Source organism: Papio anubis, chromosome 1 (genome assembly GCF_008728515.1).
Source record: "Papio anubis isolate 15944 chromosome 1, Panubis1.0, whole genome shotgun sequence".
Lineage (NCBI taxonomy): Eukaryota > Metazoa > Chordata > Mammalia > Primates > Cercopithecidae > Papio > Papio anubis.
In genome coordinates this window covers 156,123,363-156,146,522 of record NC_044976.1, presented here as the reverse complement: position 1 = coordinate 156,146,522, position 23,160 = coordinate 156,123,363, and the positions used below count along the sequence as shown (strand labels likewise).

Sequence of the window (23,160 nt, the reverse complement as noted above, 5' to 3'; positions counted from 1 at the left end):
TTTATTCATCCCTCAGAGGTTTATGGGCCCCTTGCCATGAGTAAGGGGTTGGGACAGATACCGCTCAGATGGGTAAAGCAAGTTTCTCAGAGATGGGTGCATCAGGACCCTCCTGTTTCAGAATTATCTGAGGGTTTGCTAAGAATGCAGAGTCCTGGACCCTACCCAGACCTCCAAAGTCAGAATCCCTGGGGGATGAACTTTGGGAATCTGCATTTTAAATACTCTCCTCAAGCAATTTTGTAGCAAGTAGAAGTTTGAGAAGCGGTTTCCTGAGAGTCTGGGAAGGAAAGGAACTGGGAACGCTGTAGCTTTGGGTCCTGCGGGTTAAAGACCATGGTAAGACACCCAAACTACATTTGTCGGCCAGGAATCCCTGGGGTGCAGCTGTGGATTTGTGAAAGGAGAGCTGCATGTGGCATGTGGAGGTCTGGGCTTGAATCCTGGCTTGGCTACTCTGTGATTCTGGGCCAGTGACTTAACCTCACGGAGCTCAATTCCTCACATGCCAAATGGGATACTCTAGTCCACCTCCCAGCATCACCACGAGGACCTAGTGACATGCCGCAGCTCCAAATGAACAGCACTGGCTTGTGCTGGAAGGAGCTCATTCTGCATGATGTGGCTCTAGGCAATGCCATCAATGGGCTCCTAGTAGCCTCGAGCTGGAGCAGACCCACATCACTCTGCTGGGGAGCCAAGGGCTGGGGTGGGGTGGCTGGTTAGAGTTCAAAATCAGACTCTGGACTCATGGGGTGGCCCAGGGTACCCAAAGAGGGTCAGAGCTCAAGCTGTGCCTCACAAGACCCTGAAGAAGACAGTATAGCCCTGGCAGGATAGCCTTGTGGTTAAGGGCATAGGTTCTAGAGCCAGAGGGCTCAAATCCTGGCTAGAGTACTTGCTAGCTGAGCGACCTTGGGCCACTTACTTCACCTCTCTGTGCCTCAGTTTTCTTATGTGTAATATGGAGATATAAAAAACGTACCCACTTCCCTCACACAGGGGAAAAGCCCTCAAAATATGTCACACATATTAAGCCATTATTGACTATTAATGGAAGGATTTTATGCATGGGGAGTCTTTTAATAGTTGACTTCATAGTTGTCTGTGTCTGTGGAGGGCTGTGTGCCCTCCACGTCCAAGTTTCCCCCTGGCTGCCCTAATCTGGAGATGATGCCGAAAATGGAGCCAGACGTCCAAGTCTTCCAGCTGGGATTTATCCTCTTGGTAAATCTGCTAGGATATAAGGATGAGGATGAAAGCAACGGCAGCCAGATTAGGAAGCATCTTTATTAGTATCTCTTAAACCAAGGCTTAAGAGAAAGCATAGATGGACATAAAAGGAATTCAACACTTGCTCTTCTCTTTTTTTTTTTTTTTTTTTTTTTTTTGAGGCAGAGCCTCACTCTATTGCCCAGGCTGGAGTGCAGTAGCGAAATCCCGGCTCACTGCAGCCTTGACATCCCGGGCTCAAGCCATCCTCCCACCCCAGCCTCCTGAGTAGTTACAACTACAGGTGTGCCCCAGCATGCCTGGCCAATTATTTTACTACTTGTAGAGACGGGATCTCAATATATTGCTCAGGTTACTCTCTAACTCCTGGGCTCAAGGAATCCTTCTGCCTTGGCCTCCCACAGTGCTGGGATTACAGGTATGAGCCACTGCACACGGCTTGCTCTTCTCTTCCATTTCCTTTAGGTTCAGCCAGGGCATTGTGGCTCACACCTGTAATCCCAGCACTTTGGGAGGCCAAGGTGGGTAGAGCACTTGAGATCGGTTCAAGGCCAGCCTGGCCAACATGGTGAAACCCCGCCTCTATTAAAAATACAAAAATTAGCCAAGCGTGATGGTGCATACCTGTAATCCCAGCTACTCGGGAGGCTGAGGCATGAGAATTACTTGAACCCAGGAGATGGAGGTTGCAGTGAGCCAAGATCATGCCACTGCACTTCAGCCTGGGTGACAGAGCAAGACTCCATCTCAAAAAAAAAAAAAAAAAGAAAGAAACCGGCCAGGTGCGGTGGCTCACACCTGTAATCCCAGCACTTTGGGAGGCCAAGGTGGGCAGATCACCTGAGGTCAGAAGTTCAAGACCATCCTGGCCAACATGGTGAAACCCCATCTCTACTAAAAATACAAAAATTAGCTGGGCGTGGTGGCACGTGCCTGTAATCCCAACTATTTGGGAGGCTGTGGCAGGAGAATCCCTTGAACTAGGGAGTCAGAAGTTGCAGTGAGCCAAGATGATGCCACTGCACTGCAGCCTGGCAACAGAGCGAGACTCCATCTCAAAAACAAACACAAAACAAAACAAAACAAAAAACCCCAATATTTCCTTTAGGTTCAACTTCCATGTGGACTGGGGGCAGGGCTTGGGTAAGAGATGGGTGCAGGCAGTCTGTGAATTACGAGATCTTTGCATGCTGAGAAACTGGGAAGGAATGGGATTCTCGGCCAGCTATGCTCTTCTCCATGAATCTGCTAAAAGGCAAGGAACCATCTCAAATCCTCTGAGAGGAAAGGAGACAGATTGGGGTTGGGCCCTGCTTCAGTCACTCCCCTGCTCCTGTCTCCTCCCCTCCTGCCCAATTTTCTTCTGGACAGGTGCAGGCAAGGAGACTTGGAAGGTTCCCAGGAGGGAGTGGAAGTGTCAGGACAAACGTGTTACCTGGGCTCCCAGCCCCACTTTCTCCAAGATTACTGATGGGATGTGAGAAAAAGCCCTCCTCCTGCCCCTCTCCTGAGGCCAACCAGCCGTCCCGGGAGCCCCTTCTCCTCCAGCTAGACCTCTGGGGGTTGGTCAGTACCCATCCTTGGTTTGGAAGATGCAGCTCTGTCTGAAGGATGCTGCTGAGTCAAGGGCCCCCCAAGTGGAGAACAAGCACCACAGCACGTCTGGCAGAACACCCTGAAAACAGTGATGCACAGAAAGGAGACACCGTGGTGAAGAGACGCCTGTGGCCGACTTGGACTCTCGTAACCCAGCCGTCTCACAGAAGGTGGAGGAAGCAACAAGGGCTTGTGGTCATTCAGCCTGCATTTGCCAGCACTCGGCACACCCCATGAGTCAAGGTGGGGGCCATCCCAGGTGGCAAAGAAGACAAGGTCCACACCCACCAGGAACCCAGGTCATTGGGAAACAGTTGGCTACATGGGCACAAAGGAAGGAGCCGCTGATTCCATCTGGAAGGGGGTGACATACGAGCTGCACAGTGGAGGCTAGTTCGCATTTCTGCAGGACAGAGGAGAACAACCAAGGGGCCATGTTCAGAAACCACCGATCCTGCTGCGCTGGGGGAGGTTGGGAAATGATAGGGGAGGAGGATGGAAATGCATTGAAGACACTGAGCTTGGTCCTGTGCACCATGTGGAGAAGGGCAGCATCCATTATTTTTTTGCTGATTATTAGAATTGATATGTTTATCATACAAAAATTGAGGGAGAAACAGAAATAGGATAAAGAAAATTAAAATCACTCATATGCCAACTACCTATAAATAACCACTGCTAGTTAATATTTTAATGCTTTTGTGAACCAAGAATTTTCTAGGGCAGGTGTCAATTCATTTAGAGGTTTATTTTCGCCAGGTTAAGGATGCATGCCCAGAAGACAGATCTGTGCCTGTCTCCAAAGATGATTTTGAGGGCTTCAATATTTAAAGAAGAAAGGGTGGATGTTGGCGAAAGAGGAAGAAATTTTTAAAAGGCATGGGGAGATAAGAGGTGAATGGTTGCATTCTTTTGAGTCTTTGATCAGCGCTTCACGTGTGAGAGGTGGGTACAGGTGGGTAGAGTCACCTATGCACTCATCTAGCTCAGTGAATCTGCGTTTTCACATAAGATAAAATAAACATAGGGGCCAGCATGGTGGCTCAAGCTGTAATCCTAGCACTTTGGGAGGCCAAGGCAGGTAGATCATTTGAGCTCAGTAGTTCGAGACCAGCCTGAGCAACCTGGCAAAACCTAATTTCTACAAAATATACAAAAATTAGCTGGGCATAATGGCACATGCCTGTGGTCCCAGCTACTTGGGAGGCTGAGGTAGGAGGATCACCTGAGCCCAGCAAGATGGAAGCTGCAGTGAGCTGTGATCACGCCACCACGCCCACTCTATAATCTCTTGCTTTTATAAACAGTGCTGCAATAAATAACTTGGTACATATGTCATGTTTTACATGTACAACTCTGAATGCAGGATAACTTCCTGGAAGTGAAATTGCAGGTCAAAGGGCAGGGACAGTTATAATTTTGGTGGATATTGCCAAATAGCTCTCCATAGAAGTGATGTTAATTGCTTTAAAATGTCCTTCTTTTGCTGTAAATGAGGGACATAATCAAGTCTGAATTTAGAGCCAGTAAGGCTGGATTAGGGGAAGGTCGGCAGGGACCAGCTAGGAAGCTGCTACAGTCGTACAGGATAAATCGCCTGGAACTGAACTGTGGGCCAGAACCACTGGACTAAGGCAGTAGAAGAAGCTGGAGCCCTGAATCCAAGGAACATGCCAGACTTAGAACTGACAGGACACAGACATAATTGGCATTTGGAGATGAGGAAGCAAAAGTCTCTGACACGGACGAGTGGGAAGCTGCATCTGAAGTCAGAAACTAAAGTAGCCCAACAAGCTGGGCGTGGTGGCTCACATCTGTTATCCCAGCACTTTGGGTGGCCAAGACAGGAGGATTGCTTGGGCCCAGGAGTTCAAGACCAGCCTGGGCAAAAAAGGCGATCCCTGTCAGTATAAAAAATACAAAATTTAGCCAGGTGTGGTGGTGTGGTGCCTGTGGTCCCAGCCACACAGGAGACTGAGGCTGGAAGATCACCTGAGCCAGGAAGGCGGAGGGTGTAGTAAGCAGTGGTCACGCCACTGCACCCCAGCCCAGGCAACAAAGCAAAACACTTTCTCAAACAAAACAAACAAACAAAAAAAGAGCCCAACAGAGAAGGAAGGAGGCTCTCAGATTTCAGGAACCTCTGTTTCACACAGGGAGAGATATTCATTACGACGATGAAACTCTCAATTTGTTTCATTCTCCTATGTTAGGAGAATGACCATTCTGAAAAAGATAAAACACACACATTAAAAGGGAATTGAAATTTTCCATTCATGGGCCGGGCACAGTAGCTCACACCTGCAATCCCAGCACTTTGGGAGGCCAAGGCAGGTGGATCACCTGAGGTCAGGGGGTCGAGAGCAGCCTGGCCAACATGGTGGAACACTGTCTCTACAAAAAAAATACAAAAAATTAGCCAGGTGTGGTGGTGCACGCCTGTAATCCCAGCTACTCGAGAGGCTGAGGCAGGAGAATCGCTTGAACCCAGGAGGCAGAGTTTGCAATGAGCCAATATCGCACCACTGCACTCCAGCCTGGGCAACAGAGTGAGACTCTCCAAAAAAGAAAGAAAGAAAGAAAGAAATGAAATGAAATGAAATAAAATGAAATCTGCCAGCTGACCAGGCTGGCTCACTCTTAAATATGAAAAGACAAAGATCTTCAGACATTGAAAAATGACCTTAACATGAAAAAGAGACAAGGATAAATGGCGGTGGTGGTCAGGGCAGTGCTTCATAAAAAAGAGAAATAATTTAGGAAACGGAAGACAAAAGAACATTTTAAATATTTCAGGCATTCTCAGATAGATTGGAGAGGTGTTACATCCCTAAACAAGGACAGGATACTATGAAAAGGAGTAATCAGAGAGTAAGTGTGAACTACTGGAAATTAAAGATAGGATCACAGAAATAAAAAAGTCATTAGAAGGTGTTGGAAGGTAAGAGAATTAGTTGTATATCTAAATGATAGTATATCTAGATCCTAAAAATGTCCTTAGAGGTAAAAAAAGAAAGAAAGAAAGTTTACCTAAAAATTTCCTTAGAGGTAACAAAAGAAAGAAAAAAGAAAGGGTACCTCTAAAAATATAGGCATCAGAGGCTGGGCATGGTGGCTCATGACTTTAATCCCAGCACTTTGGGAGGCCAAGAGGGTGTTTCACCTGAGATCAGGAGTTCGAGACCAGCCTGACCAACATGGAGAAACCCCATCTCTACTAAAAATACAAAATTAGCTGAGCATGGTGGCACATGCCTGTAGTCCCAGATACTCAGGAGGCTGAGGCAGGAGAATCACTTGAACCTGGGAGGCAGACGTTGTGGTGAATTGAGATCTCACCATTGCACTCCAGCCTGGGCAACAAAAGCAAAACTCCATCTCAAACAACAACAACAACAACAACAACAACAACAAAATATATATATATGTGCATGTATATATATTTGCCTCTCTCTCTCTGTATATATATCTATATATATATATGCATCAGACTGGCCTCAAAATTCTCACCAGCAAAGGCTAGAACTATGCCTTCAATATTCGATGACCAAAGCAATTTTCAACCAAGAATTCTATATCTGTCCAAATTACCATTCAAGTGTGAGGGTGGAGCAATGATACTTTCAGACACGAGGGACTCAGTAAACCTATATACCACACACTCCTTGAGAAATTAAAGACGTGGTGCAGCAAAATGAAGCATAAACAAAGAAGAAACAAGTAGAAGAAAGGAAGAGAAGGAGGGAAGGAAGGAGGGCTGCCCCAGGCCAACACCTACACCTGTGTGGCGGAAGGACAGAGGGCTCTGTGTAACCAGTCCTGAGAAATAAGGCACCTCTACTCATTAGATGGAAAGGCGGGAGCAGACTTGAATAAATAACAAGGGCATTATTAAAGAATAAGCCTGGCATGTCTGTAATCCCAGCTACTTAGAAAGATGGCTTGAGTCCAGCCTGGGTGACATGGTGAGACTCTGTCTAAGAAAGAGAGAGAGACAGAGAGAGAGAAAAAAGAGAAGGGAAAGAAGAAGAAAGAAAAAAGGCAATTCGAAACTCTTATGAAAAACTAGAAGAAATGAAAGACAATTCATCACAGGACATTGTGTGGCTCTGTAATAAACAATATTTACATTGTCACAAAATGTGAACACTATTTATTGGATTTAAACATTACAAACAACCGATAAGCAAAGCACAGAAGACCTAATTATGGTGAGAAAATTAGAACATAAATGTTGTCAACATTGAACATTTAAAGTAAATGTGCCGGGCGCGATGGCTCATTCCTGTAATCCCAACACTTTGGGAGGCCAAGATTGGTGGATCACTTGAGGTTAGGAGTTCGAGACCAGCCTGGCCAACATGGCCAAACCCTATCTCTACTAAAAATACAAAAATTACCAGGGCGTGATTGTGCATGCTTGTAATCCCAGCTAATTGGGAGACTAAGGCAGAAGGATCACTTGAACCCAGGAGGTGGAGGTTGCAGTGAGCCAAGACCATGCCACAGCACTCCAGCCTGGGTGACAGAGCAAGACTCTGTCTCAAAAAGAAAAAAAAAGAAAAAAAGTAAATGTTCAAGAGACAGAAGTTGGGAAGGGCAGCCTAAAGGGAAAGGTAGGAGTGATGATATCTTTATCCTATAAACAGTGAGTCAAAACTACTATCAACAGCTAGTGGGATGAAAAATAAAGATGTAGTCACTTAAAGCAACAGAGGTAATTGACAGATTTATTTTTATTTTATTTAGAGGAATTAAATAAGAACAGTTATATATACTGACAGTAGGGTGGGGGGAGGGTTGTTTGGATTAGATATGTGAACTAAATTCTCATTTTTTATAAATTATTATTATTATTATCATTGTTTTGTGTGTGTGAGACAGGGTCTGGCTTTGTCACCTAGGCTGCAACCTCCACCTCTGGGGTCCAAGGGATTCTCCTGTCTCAGCCTCTCAAGTAGCTGGGATTACAGGCACGTGCCATCCCACCCAGCTAATTTTTTGTATTTTAGTAGAGACAGGGTTTCACCATGTTGCTCTGGCTGGTCTCGAACTCCTGAGCTCAGGCAATCCACCTGCCTCACCCTCCCAAAGTGCTAGGATTACAGGCGTGAGCCACCGTGCCCTGCCTCATTTGTGATAGTTATAAATTAATAGAGGATGTTTAAACTTGAAAAACCAAGGAACAGTGGCATTAGCATATTATTTAGAGAGATGGAAGTTACTCCCAGAATAAAGAGCTAAAAGAGTTAGAAGCAGTTGCCTCTGGGGAGCAAGACTAGAGGTGGGAGGGATGAGGTAGGGGACTGTAAGCTCTTCTGTTCTAGTTTATTTTTAACCATGTGCATGAATTACTTTGATATAAAAAATTTTAAGTGTGTCACAAGACAGTTACAAAGGTGGAGGGTGAGAGCTTTTGTGGCCGTAGATGAGTTCTGGGGGCCTGATTCAGGTGAGACACTGGAGTCATGAAATCCCTTGCAGGTAGGACTGAAAAACAACCTAGATACATGAGGACACTGGAGATGGGAAAACATTCCGATTTTTACCAGGAGACAGAAGGTATTTCTGGAAACTATAGACCAAACGGCTCAATATAGAATCCTGGCAACATTCTAGCACAGATTATTAAACAGATGGCTTGGGAGTGCTTTGTGACTTTTTATTTATTTATTTATATGCCACCTCATTCCAAAAAGAGGAACCTGTAGTGGCTTACAGAGATACATACTATACTACAAGATAAAAACATTTCTTTAAATGAGGAAAGGGTCTCAAAAAGTTAAACACAGAGTTACTATCTGACACAGCAAACCACCCCACTAGTATGTACCCAAGAGAACTAAAGCATATTCACATAAAAACTTGTGCATGAATATTCTCAGCAGCATAATTCATAACAACCAAAAAGTAGAAACCCAAATGTCCAACAGCTGATGAATGTATAAACAAAATGTGGTATGTCCATACAGTAGAATACTATTCAGTCATAAAAAAGGAATAAAGTTCCAATACGTGCTACACCATGCATGAACCTTGAAAACATTATGCTAAGTACAGGAAACCAGATACAGAAAGCCACATATTGTATGATTCCATTGATATGAAATATCTAGAACAGGCAAATCCACAAAGACAGAAAGTAAGTTGAGGGGAAGAGAGAATGAGAAGTGACTGCTAATGGGTATGGAGTTTCTTTTTAGGGTGATGGAAATTTCTGGAATTAGTAATGATGGTTATACAATCTTGTAAATACACTAAAAACCACTGTACACTGTATACTTTAAAAGGGTGAATATTATGATATGTGAATTACCTCAATTAAAAAGCTTTATTGTAGAAAAAGTTCAGGAAAGGAGGGTGTGTTCGTCCATTCTCACACTGATATAAAGACATACCTGAGACTGGGTAACTTATAAAGAAAAGAGGTTTAATTGACTCAGTTTTGTGGGCTATACAGGCTTCTGCTTCTGGGGAGGCCTCAGAAAACAATCATGGTGGAAGGCAAAGGGGAAGCAGGCACATCTTCATATGGCCAGCAGGAAAAAGAGAGCAAAGGAGGAGGTGCTACACACTTTCAAACAACCAGATCTCATAAAAACTCACTCTTGAGAGAACAGCAAGGGGGATGTCTGCCCCCATGATCCAATCACCTCCCATCAGGCCCCTCCTCCAACATTGAGAATTATAATATGACATGAGATTTGGGTAGGGACACAGACCCAACCATATCAGAGGGTGAAGAGAAAAAGACAAAAAATAAAGTGGAACCAAGTCAATGTGTAACACATACACCACAAAATTCTTTATGAGTGATAAAGATGGACCATGGCTTTGATCTTGAGATTTGCAGTAGCTACCACAAACCTGGAAAATAGTGTTAATTAAATGATTCCTGGAATCCATAAGATAAACATGGTTTATCAAACTGGTTGCTCAGGAGGATCATGGCCTTTTTTTGGTGCTGATGCCCAATAGGTATCTCTTCGTTGTATCTTCATAAAGAAGACCCACTGGCAACAACATCTCTCCATACCTCCAGTGACAAGAGTCACACAGTTATATCCTAGGGTCACTCAAATTGGACACAAAGCCCAAGTATAATTCAATAAATGCACTTTAGTGCGGGGCCTAAATGGTACAGGATATGCAGGCAGTTCTTCAGTGGTAAAATGTGGATTTTCTGGAGCAGTGGTTTCCAACCCTAGCTGCACATTAGGAAGCCCTGGGAACTTTTGCAAAATACCAACACAGGACTCCACCAACCAGAGATTCTGACTTTTTCTATGTTTCCAGGGGATTTTAATATATAGCCAATCTGAGAACTGGAGATTGATAAATTGTACATTTTTCATGAAATCCTCTATAATAAATACTATTTCTTGCCTCTGAGTTTCATCAACTCAAGGTTATAATACTTAAACACATTTTTATGTAGCTAATATTTTCTGAATGCCAGCTATGTACCATGCAGGTGCTGTGCTCTAAGATGTAAGGATAATTGTGTGACCCAATCTCTATCCTCAAGGAGCTGATACAGTATTGATTCGGGTTACAGACACCTCAGCTGCTCTTCATAAGGGAAGGTGGTGAGGAGATGCAGAGAACAAAAGGCAGGCACCCAGGGCAGCTCTGGGTGGGCGGAGCACTCCCAGAAGAATGAACAACTTAGCTGAGTTCCAAAGGAAAGACTAATTATGAAAAAGTGGGGTGGGAGACTGGTACATTGTGGTCAATATTTTTCTCAATAATTTGGATGACTAGGAGGCGGAGCTTGCAGTGAGCCAAGATCACGCCACTGCACTCCAGTCTGGACCACAGAGCCAGACTCCGTCTCAAAAAAATAAAAAATAAAATAAAATAAATAATAATTTGGATGACTATTAGTAACCATTCTATATGAATGTGAGGTGCCATGATTACTCAAGAACATCTGGAGGACTAGCCCCTTGCTACATGACTGAATGGGAGACAAAAGTGCACCCGTGGGCGAGAGGAACTCAAACCAAAATTGACACATCAGGGGAAGGCAACTAAGAAGTGTGAGCAGTGCCACCCTGAGTGTTTTAACAGAGGCTTCACATGTGTTGTGTAATCCTACATCGACATTTTACAGTTGAAGAAAATCAGCCTTATAATGTCAAGGTAGCTGCCTTGAGTTGGCACAGCCAAGTGTGTAGCCAGAACTCAAGTCTAACCCTGTCTCACTCCACGGTCCAGGTTCTTTCTGTTATTCCACATGTATCAAGTCCTGTACTTAGATTCAAAGAATCAACTACTCATAGACAAGTTAGGAAGTTCAACTGCATTTTCTGTGGCGGAAAATGTTAACAGCTCTCAGCTTATGCAATAGTCTTAGATGTGTGTATTGGAGTTGAATGTGAGAGGCAGACATTCTCATGGGAAGGAGCCAGACTTTGGAGTCAGGCAACGCAGGCTCAAAACTCAGCTTTGCCACTTACGCTGTATGACTTTAGGGAAGTTACTCTGCTTTCCTGAGCCTCACAGTCTTCTTATCCATAAAATAGGCATAATAATGCCTACCTCACAGGGCCATTGTGAAGATTAAAGTTAATGTATATACATGGGAATGTTTTCCAAGATAGACCATATGTTAGGCCACAAAATAAATTCCAATAAATATTAAACAATCAGACTGGCTAGGCTGGGCATGATGGTTCACACCTGTAATTCCAGCACTTTGGGAGGCCAAGGGGGGCAGATCACTTGAGGTCTAGAGTTCAAGACCAGCCTGGCAAACATGGTGAAACTCCATCTGTACTAAAAATACAAAAATTAGCCGGGTGTGGTGGTGTACGTATGTAATCCCAGCTACTCAGGAGACTGAGGCAGGAGAATCGCTTGAACCCGGGAGGCAGAGGTTGCAGTGAGCCAAGATTGTGCCACTGCACTCTAGCTTGGGCAACAGAGAAAGTCTCCATCTAAAATATATATATATATCAGGCTAGCTACGGTGGTTCATGTCTGTAATCCCAGCACTTTGGGGGGCAAGAGGATTGCCTGAGCCCAGGAGCTCAAGACCAGCCTGGACAACATAGAGTGAGACCCCAGCTCCATGAAAAAAAAAAAAAAAAAGAAATTGAAACCATACCAAGTATTTTCTCAAACTACAATGGAGTGAAACTAGAAATCAATAACAAAAGGACCCCTGGAAACTATACAAATACATGGAAATTAAATAATACATACTTGAACAATCACTGGGTCAATGAAGAAATTAAAAAGGAAATAAAAAAAGTCTTGAAACATGAAAATGGAAACACAACATACCAATACCCACAGGATGCAGTAAAAGCAATACTAGGAGAGATGTTTATAGCAATAAATGCTTATATCTAAATAGTAGAAAGGTTTCAGATAAACAACCCCATGATGCTCCTCATGGAACCAGAAAAGCAAAAACAAATTGAACCCAAAATTAGTAGAAGCAAAGAAATAATAAAGATCAGGGCAGAACTAAACAAAATAGAGACTAAAAATAGTACCAAAAGATGAAAAAAATGAAAACTTGTTTTTTCTAAAGATAAACAAAATTGACAAATCATTAGCTAGACTAAGAAAAAGAGAACACCCAAATAAATAAAATCAGAAGCCAGGCACGGCGGCACATGCCTATAATTCCACAACTTTGTAGGCTGAGACACAAAAACGCTTGAGGCCAGGAGTTCGAGGCTACAGTGTGTGATGATCATGCCTGTGAATAGTCACTGCACTCCAGCCTGGGCAACAAAACGAGCCTCCATCTCTTAAAAAAAAAAAAAATCAGAAATGAAAAGAGAGACATAATTGACACCACAGAAATACAAAGAATCATTAGAAACTATTATGAACATCTATATGCCAACAAATTGGAAAACCTAGAGGAAATGGATAAATTCTTGAATATATATAAACCACCAAGATTGAGCCAAAAAGAAAACCTGAAGAGACCAATAATAGGTAACAAGATTGCAAGACTGCACCAATCATGCCACTGCATTCAAACCTGGGTTACAGAGCCACACCCTGTCAAAAAAGGAGAGGGGAGAGGGGTCTTACACAAATTCTTCTCAAATTATTCCAAAATAATTAAAGAGGAAGGAATTCTTCCAAACTCATTCTACGAGGACAGCATTTGATACCTACCTAATATCAAAAACCAGACAAGGACAAAACAGAAAAAGACAACTATGGGCCAATATCTCTGATGAACATAGATGCAAAAATCCTCAACAAAATATTAGCAAACAGAATCCAACAACACATCATAAAGGTAATAATACACCATGATCATGTGAGATTTATTCCAGGAATGCAAGAAAGGTTCAACATTTGCAATTCAGTAAACATGATACATCACTTCAACAGAATAAAGGACAAAAACCATGTGATGATCTCAATAGGCACAGAAACAGGATTTAAAAAACTCTACATATTCTCATGATAAAAACTCTCAACAAATTAGATTTAGAAGAAACATACCTCAATACAATAAAGGCCATATATGACAAATCCACAGCTCACATCATACTGAATGAAGAAAAGCTGACACCCTTTCCTCTAACAACTAAAACAAAATAAAGATGTCTATCCTCATCACTTTTATTCAACTAGTACTGGAAGTCCTAGCCAGAGCAGTTAGGCAAGAGAAAGGAACAAAGGGTATCCAAATTGAAAAACAGGAGTCAAATTGTCCCTTTGCAGACAACAGGATTTTACATAGAGAAAAATCTAAAAGACTACACACACACACACACACACACACACACACCCTCTTGGAACTGATAGATAAATTGACTAAAGTTGCAGATACAAAATCGACATACAAAAATCAGTAGTATTTCTATATGCCAATAATTAACTAGCTGAAAAAGAAATCAAGAAAGCAATCTCACTTATAGTAGCTACAATAAAATAAAATACCTAGAAATAAATTTAACCAAGGAAGTGAAAGATCTCTACAATGAAAACCATAAACACTGCCGAAAGAAATTAGAGACACAAAAAAATGAAGACATCTCATGCTCATGGATTAGAAGAATTAATATTGTAAAATGAACATACTACCCAAAGCAATCTACAAACCCAGTACAATCTGTATCAAAATACCAATGACTTCTTCACTGAAATAGAAAAACAATCCTAAAATTCACATGGAACCACAAAAGACCCTGAATAGCCAAAGCAATCCTGAGCAAAAAAAAAAAAAAAAAAAAAAAAAGAAAGAAAGAAAGCTGGAGGCATCACACTGACTTCAAAATATACTACAGAGCTATAGTGACCAAAACAGCATGGTATTGGTATAAAAATAGACACATAGACCAATGAAACAGAATAGAAAACCCAGAAATAAATCCATGTATTTTCAGCCAACTGATTTTCAACAAAGTTGCCAAAAACATACCCTGGGAAAGGATAGTCTCTTGAATAAATGGTGCTGGGAAAATCAGATATTCATATACAGAATAATGAAATTAGACCCTCATCTTGCACTATGTATAAAAGTCAACTCAATGGATTACAGACTCAAACATAGGATCCAAAACTACTAGAAGGAAACATAGGGGAAATGCTTCAGGACATTGGTCTAGGCAATGATTTTATCCATAAGACTTCAAAAGCATAGGGAACAAAGACAAAAATAGACAAATGGGACTATATAAAATGAAAAAGCTTCTGCATAGTGAAAGAAACAATCAACAGAGTGAAGAGACAACCTGTAAAAAGGGGGAAAACGTTTGCAAAGTATTCACCAACAAGGGACTAATATCTAGAATATATAAGAAACTCAAACAACTTGACAGAAAAAAAAAATTAAAAAGTGGGCAAAGGATAAAAAAAAACAGACATTTCTCAGAAGGATACATAAAAATGGCCAAACAAATATAGGGAAAAATGCTCAGCATCACTAATTATCAAGGAAATGTAAATCAAAACTGCAATAAGATATAATCTCACCCCAGCTAGAATGGCTGTCATTAAAATGATAAAAAAAAAAATCAATGCTGGTAAGAAGGCAGAAAAAAGGGAACTCTTATACACTATGGGTGAGAATGCAAATTAGTAAAACCATTATAGAAAATAGTATGAAGGTTCCTTAAAAAACTAAAAATAGATCTACCTACCATACAATCCAGCAATTCCACTACTGAGTATTTATCCAAAGAAAAGAAAATCAGTACATCAAAGAGCTATCTGAATCCTCATGTTTATTGAAGCTCTATTCACAATAGCCAAGATATGGATTCAACCTAAATGAACATCAACAGATGAATGAAGAAAGAAAATGTGGTTTATATACACAATGGAATACTATTCAAACATGAAAAATAATGAAATTCTGTTATTCACAGAAACATGATAAGTCTGGAAAGCATTCTAGTAAGTGAAATAAGTTCAGGCACAGAAACATAAATGTAGCATGATTACATTCATATGTGGGAGCTTAAAAAATTGAGCTCATAGAAGTAGATAGAGATAGGATTGTGGTTATTAGAGATTTATAAGGGTAGGGGGATGGGGAGGATAGGGTGAGGATGGTTAATAGATACAAAGTTACAGCTCGATGGGAGGAATAGGTTCTAGTGTTCTGTAGCACTGTAGGGTGAACATGGCTTACAATAATTTAGTGTATATCTTTGAATAGTTAGAAGAGAGGATTTTTAATGTTCACAACACAAAAAAATGATAAATATTTGAGATGATAGATATGCTTATTGCCCCAATTTGATCATTACATACATTACATACATTATACCTGTATCAGAACATCACCCCCTGTCCTCAGACTGTGCAGATAAAAAAAATACTCTGTACCCCATAAGTATGTACAATTATTCTGTGTAAACTAAAGATAAAAGGAAAAAATAATGTATGTGCAGGCAAGGAAAAGGTATTTACAATACATGTAACCGACAAAGAACTCACATCCAGCATATATCAAGAACTCCTAAATAAATTTCAAAGAGATAGACAACCCGATTTTAAAAGTAGGCTGAAGACTCAAAGGAATATTTCAGAAAAGAGGATGTGCAAATTGCCAATAAGCATATGATGAGATACTGAACCATATTTGTCATGAGGGAAATGCAAATGAAAACCTTTGAGATACTAGTACCCTTACAGGGGAACGGAGAGGAGGGGAGGGGAGAGGAGCAGAGGGGAGGGAAGGACTGACAATGCCAAGTGTTGACAAGGATGAGGAACTAAAACTCTAGTAGGAGTGTACACTGGAACAACCACTTTGAAAAACTGTCTTGCTGCATCTGCTAAAACCAAACCTATCTGTGACATAGTAATTTCACTTCTGGACATAAACTGAATAGAATTGGAGCTTCTGTCCACCAAAAAATAAGCATACAAATGTTTAGAGTAGCTTTATTGTAGCTGCAAACTGAAAACAGTCTGAATGTCCATCAACAGTAGATGAGAAAAATATATTGTGGTATATCCATGTAATGGAATACTACATAGCAATGAAAAAAATGAACTACTGCTCTCACATACATAATGTGGAGCAAGTACACTACTGTTTCTGGCATGGGTGCTGGAAATGTTCTATATCTTGAGGTGGATGGTGGTCACATAGATGTGTACACATATAAAAACTCATCAAGCTATTTAAGACTTGTGCACTTTAATACATGTAAGTTTAACCTCAATCAAAACAGTAAACTAAAAAATACTATATGTCATGTGCTTGGCATGGAGTGGACACTGAATAAATAGCTGTCAGGATTTGTAGAGAAGAGGAGGCAGCAAGCCCATTGCCCTGTGCACTGCTCAGACCATTGGGGAGCCCTGGGTGCAGTGCTGGGAGCCATCCTATTTGAGAGGGTCGCTGACCATGAGAGCATGGCATGACAGTGCAATAAGAATAGCAAGGGAGTACTTGGTAAATGAGAGATGGCTGAAGGAAGCAGAGACGATGATGTCAGGAATAAGACTTGAGAAGAACATAGAGTGTATTCCAATAGTGAATGGCTCTCTGTAGAATGGGAATTAGACTTCTGCTTTGTGGCTCTAAAGCAGTGATTCTCAAACTGTAGCTGCATCTCAATCCCCTGGAGGGCTTGTTAAAACACAGATTACTGGCGGGCACAGTGGCTCACACCTGTAATCCCAGCACTTTGGGAGGCCAAGTCGGATGGATCACTTGAAGGCAGGAGTTTCAAGACCAGCCTCGCCAACATGGTGAAAACCCATCTCTACTAAAAATAGAAAAGTTAGCCAGGCGTGGTGGCACACGCCTGTAATCCCAGCTACTCAGGAGGCTGAGGAAGGAGAATCGCTTGAACCCAGGAGGCAGAGGCTGCAGTGAGCCAAGATCACACCACTGCACTCCAGCCTAGGTGATAGAGCTAGACTCTGTCTCAAACAAAAACAAAAACAAAACAGGTTACTGAGCCTCACCCCTAGAGTTTCTAATTCAGCTAGTCTGGGGCAAGACCAAGAGTCTGAATTTCTAACAAGTTCCCCAGACATGCTGCTGCTGGTGGTCCAGGGACACGCTTTGCCAGCCACTGTTCTAGTGCACAAAATGAGGATGGCAGTTTGTGTTGTTGTTAATAATAATAATAACCGTGAGAATGTATTGGGAACTTGGTGTACCAGCTCCTGTGTTACATACTGTCTACATTTTCTCACAGTAAGGGGGTTCTTATTCACCCCATTTAAGAAACGAGGAAACCGAGGGTTGGCTTCTCACTGATTTCACAGCCTGGGCTAGATTCTCTGATTCCAAGCCTAGGTGTGCTCAAGCTGAGGCCAGGTGGCTACCTGCAGGGATGCTATAAGTGGAATCCCATTTCTGAGTGGGAAGTTGCACTAATTTCTTTATTTTATGTATTTATTTATTTATTTTTTGAGACAGAGTTTTACTCTTGTTGCCCAGGATGGAGTGCAATGGTGTGATCTCGGCTCACTGCAACCTCTGCCTCCTGGGTTCAAGTGATTCTCCTGCCTCAGCCTCCTGAGTAGCTGGGATTACAGGCATGTGCTACCATGCCCAGCTAATTTTGTATTTTTAGTAGAGATGGGGTTTCTCCATGTTGGTCAGGCTGGTCTTGAACTCCTGACCTCAGGTGATCTGCCCTCCTCGGCCTCCCAAAGTGCTGGGATTACAGGCGTGAGCCACCATGCCTGGCTGGTTGCACTAATTTCAGGGGGTCCTTCCAACTGTCTGTTAGACTAGCTTCAACTAGCACTTTTAAGCACTAGCACCTAGTAAGCCCCAACTAAATGCCAGACACTAGGCAACACCTCTCCAGGGTGTTTATGGCCACTGGTCTCACGCTAAGATGTTTCCGGGTCATCTCACCTCCTCCTGTCCCTCCCTTTCTTGGCACTTGTGTGACCACTCCCTTTACCCTCCAGGCAGGCTAGCACTAAGTAGCTCATCCGGATATTTGGTAAAGGAGGCTCTTTGTACACACACCCACCTCTGCTGTATTTGCATTCATGTGCCTTAGGATGGCTGGGCCATGCAGGTATAGTCCTTGGCACCAAACTATCTGCCATCTGCCCCATGCCAACCTCAGACAGAGCCTTCCAATCCACCCCCACACTCAGGCCAGCAGAACAACCATACAGGGAGTGACAAGACAAAATCCGGAGATGGGGGAGGGTTGGCTTCATGACCCCGAATGGCCAGAGGAACTGCAGGATGTGCTTAATGACCTTGAGCTGGAGACTTCACTCTACTGCTCCTGCCTGGCCTCTGCAGAATCTGCGAAGCAGAAACCAGAAGGCCCTAGGGACAGAGGGCAGCCCCAGGTCACTAAGAGGATCCTGCTAAGCATGAAATCAAGCCCAAGTCCCAGTGACTCCCCACTAGGCTGATGAGAATCAGGCCTCTTCTCTTTATATCTTGTTTAAATATTTAAGGTTTTCAATTCTAACAGAAACAGTAACAAAAACAAAATACACTACATGGGTTTATACACTAAGGAATTTCTGCAGCTGTAATGCATGTAAAAGGATAGTGGTAAGGGTATCTAAATCTTATTTCATTGTTTGCTTACTTTCTCCTGTGTGTTTCCACGACATAGATTACCTATAGATGGTCCAAGATCTGCAGGTGATTTATTGCTTCTCAACTTCCAGGTATAAAGCATAGGAGTTCAGCCAGGTGTGGTAGCTCACGCCTGTAATCCCAGCACTTTGGGAGACTGAGATGGGCAGATCACCATGGGCCAACATGGTGAAACCCTGTCTGTACTAAAAATACAAAAATTATCCAGGTGTGGTGGCGTGCACCTGTAATCCCAGCTACTTGGAAGGCTGAGGCAAGAGGATCACTTTAAACTGGGAGGCAGAGGTTGCAGTGAGCTGAGATTGCGCCATTACACTCCAGCCTGGGTGACAGAGCAACACTCCATCTCAAATAATAATAATAATAAATTAAAAATAAAAGAATAAATAAAAGGTCGGGCGTGGTGGCTCATGCCTGTAATCCCAGCACTTTGGGTGGCTGAGGCGGGTGGATTATGAGGTCAGGAGATCGAGACCATCCTGGCTAATACAGTGAAACTCCGTCTCTACTAAAAATATAAAAAAATTAGCCAGGCGTGGTGGTGGGTGCCTGTAGTCCCAGCTACTCGGGAGGCTGAGGCAGGAGAATGATGTGAACCTGGGAGGCAGAGCTTGCAGTGAGCCAAGATCATGCCACTGTACTCCAGCCTGGGCAACAGAGCAAGACTCCATCCCCCACCAAAAAAAAAAAAAAAAGCACAAGAGTTCAGCGTAGTATAAACACCTCTCACCAAGGAGTCAGAAATCCAGGCACCCAGTGATGAACCAATCCTGTGGTCCTTGCCTTGGAAGGGCGGCACTAAACAGAGAATGAGCACCAGGATAGATTGGGAGCCCCAAAGAGGGAGCCTAGGAAGGTCAGAAAAAGGCTTCTGGAGAGCCAACCCTTGAGGCAATAAATAGATTTCAGTCTCCAAGAGCTTAAGAACCCTTTACTCCCACAGATCCTTTATTCCAATTAATGCAACATTTCCATATTTGGGAGTCTCAGATCACTTTCCATGGCTTGTGAGGGTGGGGGATAATTCCCTTCTAATTTATAAGGGGGAAATCAGAGAGTAGTTAAAGAAGGATGAGTAACCACAAGGTGCCCAACTAAGAACCGACATTTGAATACACAGCACAAAGGAAAGACTGGATAGCCTCTGCCCTTGGGGAACTTGTAACTTGGAGATAGGACATGTAAATGTAAAGCCAAAAGTAATTATATAATTTTTGTGCAAACAATTCACCTCACCAGCTATTTATCCAGGACTTGCTATCTGCAAGGCATTCTTTTATGTGAGGCACATGAGAAGGGGTGGAGTTAGAACACAGGTAAATATGCTACCAGCCCTTAGGAACTCATGATTTAACTGGCTTCTGGTAGGGGCTGGAGGAACAGTCCATGGAATGTAATACCTGGCCCTGTGAAGATGGGGTAGAAGTACAGGAGTAGATGAGAGTCTTGCTGGAAATGAGAATTTAATAGAATTAATTCATCTGGAAAAGATGCTTAGAGGAGGTGGACAGTGTGTGATGCTGGAAAATAGAAGAGACAGAGAAAGGGATGAAGAAAGCAATAATAAGTAAAACCTTTTCACATATAGACTTGTCTTTCAGACCCCGCTCAAAAGTCACCGCTTCCATGAAGCCTTCCCAGGCAGAATTAGACACTTATCTCTCCAGGCCCTCAAACCGCCCCATTACAGAACGTACCTCACTGCTGTACAGTGGCCCCCGTCTCTGTGGGTTCTGCATCCGTAAATTCAACCAACTGCAAATCAAAAATATTTCGGAAAAAAATTCATCTGTACTGAACATGTTCAGACTTTTTTCTTGTCATTATTCCCTAAAAAATACAGTATAACAACTATTTACATAGCATTGACAGTGTATTAGATATTATAAGTAATCCAGAGATTATTTAACGTATACAGCAAGGTACTGTAGTTGGGGAGCGCCATTTAGGGAAATTATGGAAGGATTTCAGGTGTTTGGGCTAGAGAAGCAAAATCACTAGAGCAAGGTCATTTTGGGTGTGAAGGACTTACATGACAGAGCGATTAGATTTGTTCTGTGTGGGGCCGTGGGGAGCAGTTACAGGGTGGAGATTTTCAATTTTGCCTGAGACCCTTTCTACAACCAGAGCTCATCCACACTGCAAGCAGAGCCCCGGGAATATGCAAGGTCCCCAGCACTAGAGGTGTCAGTCAAGAACAGGACTGGCAAGCATTCAAAGGCAGTTATGGGGAGGGGACAGGGGACTCAGTTGGAGGCTATTCCTTCCAACTCTGAGCTTCTATGGTTCCTGGAGTTCTGTGATAGTGGCAGAGAAGACTCAGTCAAAAACTTGTGGTTATGATTTGTTTAGTGTTTTTTTTTTCCCCCAGAGGGTAGCTTTTTAGTTTATTATTACTGTGCAGGCCCCCCATTATCACTATCAAATAAGTACTTGTCATCACCCACAGAGTGATGAGCCAGAGGGACCCTGGGACTCCCCCCTCTCTGAGGCTCACTGTCCAAGGAGGGATGGGGCAGATACAGGGGTGCCACTGTGAGATAGGACCAGTACCTGCAAGATCAATTGGTTGCCCCACCTCATGCCAAGTTGTCTTGGGGACACCCGCCCACATACCTCCTCAGTCTTTTCAGCCCTGGTCCCCCTGGTGGGCCAGTGGACATGGTGTCATGGCTCCTGTCACTACTAGAACACCTGGGCAGAGGTGACACCGCAGGGCCTTACTGTTCTGCCTCTAGGAACCAGATTCTGGCTCCCTTAGGAGCGGGACCACACAGAACCCACCAGGAGCCAGAGGCTACCTGATGAAGGGGCAGCCTAGGTCAGCTGCAGGCTCCTGGAAGGACACCCAGTCTAGAGACTAATCAACCCTTACTCACTGCCAAGGCTTTATCCATCGAAGAAAGGATTTTCCCCAGAAGTCTTTTTAATTTTTTTTTTCCAAGAGATTATTTCAGAATTCCTCCCGGGGTTCCTCCAGGACGCGGTCCTTCCCTCTCTGCCCTCCTCCAACTAGTTAAAAGGAGAGAGACAGAGAGTCAGCATAGACCAGTGTCATCCTCCTCCCTGCCGCACCTGGCCAGGGCAGGGATGGGATGAGGCTGGGAAGGGCCTCATCTCAGGCCCTTCCAGGGAGCTTAGTGTGAGGAAGATGTTGAGTTTCTAGGGTTCTCCTTCCAAAGGGTACTGTGATTAACCTCTTGGGGTTCTAATGAAAGCCATGCACGAATACTCTCCCAAGAAGAAACGTATGTACAACAAGATTTTGCCTTCTGTTCGGGGGGGAAAAAGGGGTGCCGTTAGACCCTCGAAGTCCATCTGTGAAGCGCCTAGGTTTAAAGGGGTCCGGGTTTCCTCCACTGCCACAGCCCGGGTGCGGGGAGAGGGCCCCTAGCCTCTCTCTGGAGATACAGGATGTCTCGGGCTCTACATCTGCCGGGCTCTAAAATGGGCGCTCGGGCCCCTCGGTCCCTGGAGGCTGCATCCGGAGGCTGGTGGGACTGGTCGAGGGAGAGCGGGCGGGGGGCAGCGCAGCTCCCGGTTGGTCTCCGCAGCCGGGGGAGGGCGAGCATGTGCGCTCGGGTAGGAGGAGGAGGCCGGCGCCTGGCACCGCACGGGGAAGGCGCGGGAGCGGACGCGCTGCCCACCCGCCGCAGAGGCGCCCCCGCCGCCGCCCGGGCCCGAGGGCGGGGCCCCTCGCTGGGGCGGCCCCTCCCCGCCCCTCCCTCCCGGCCGCGGGCCTCCCCAGCCCGGCCGGCCCTCCCGCGGGCGGCACTCGGGCACCGGGCTCGCCGGGACCAGAGCCGCGAGCCCGCCAGCCGGCGCCATGGGCTGCGACGGCCGCGTGTCGGGGCTGCTCCGCCGCAACCTGCAGCCCACGCTCACCTACTGGAGCGTCTTCTTCAGCTTCGGCCTGTGCATCGCCTTCCTGGGGCCCACGCTGCTGGACCTGCGCTGCCAGACGCACAGCTCGCTGCCCCAGATCTCCTGGGTCTTCTTCTCGCAGCAGCTCTGCCTCCTGCTGGGCAGCGCCCTCGGGGGCGTCTTCAAGAGGACGTGAGTGCCGCACCCGTGCGCCCCCGCCCCGCGGCCCCCGGCACCCACCCTCGCCGGGCCGACCCTTCCCTCCTGCCCCGCGACCCGGCCTCTGCCCCAGCCCTGTGGGGCTGCCCGTCGCCCCCGCCTCCCGGCTGCGACCACCCCTCCCAGCTCCGCCTTGGCCGAAGAGCTGCCTCCCTTCCTCCCTCCCCCGCAGCTCTCCCTGGAAAACTCTCTCCAGAGACTGAAGGTGACTTCTG

The 23,160-nt window shown here is 44.4% G+C and overlaps 1 protein-coding gene and 1 long non-coding RNA gene across 3 annotated transcripts in view; one reads left to right on the top strand and one right to left on the bottom strand.

The window, feature by feature from the left end:
* Positions 1-22,856, bottom strand: LOC103878373. 2 transcript variants are annotated; one of them, XR_638546.4, is made up of 4 exons: positions 22,748-22,855; positions 21,742-21,874; positions 20,560-20,617; positions 1-1,233 (listed from the first exon to the last, which is right to left on the bottom strand). It is a non-coding gene; the product is annotated as an uncharacterized LOC103878373 (long non-coding RNA). The 2 variants fall into 2 exon arrangements; XR_001896133.3 differs by lacking the exon at positions 1-1,233 and adding an exon at positions 20,309-20,382 and having other exon boundaries at positions 22,748-22,856.
* MFSD4A (major facilitator superfamily domain containing 4A) overlaps positions 22,602-23,160 on the top strand; it is a 33,660-nt gene continuing 33,101 nt past the window's right edge. The window contains exon 1 of the mRNA XM_003893220.4: positions 22,602-22,918. Within this exon, the coding sequence (XP_003893269.1) occupies positions 22,689-22,918 (230 nt within the window). The 5' untranslated portion in view covers positions 22,602-22,688. The remainder of the gene's footprint in view (positions 22,919-23,160) is intronic.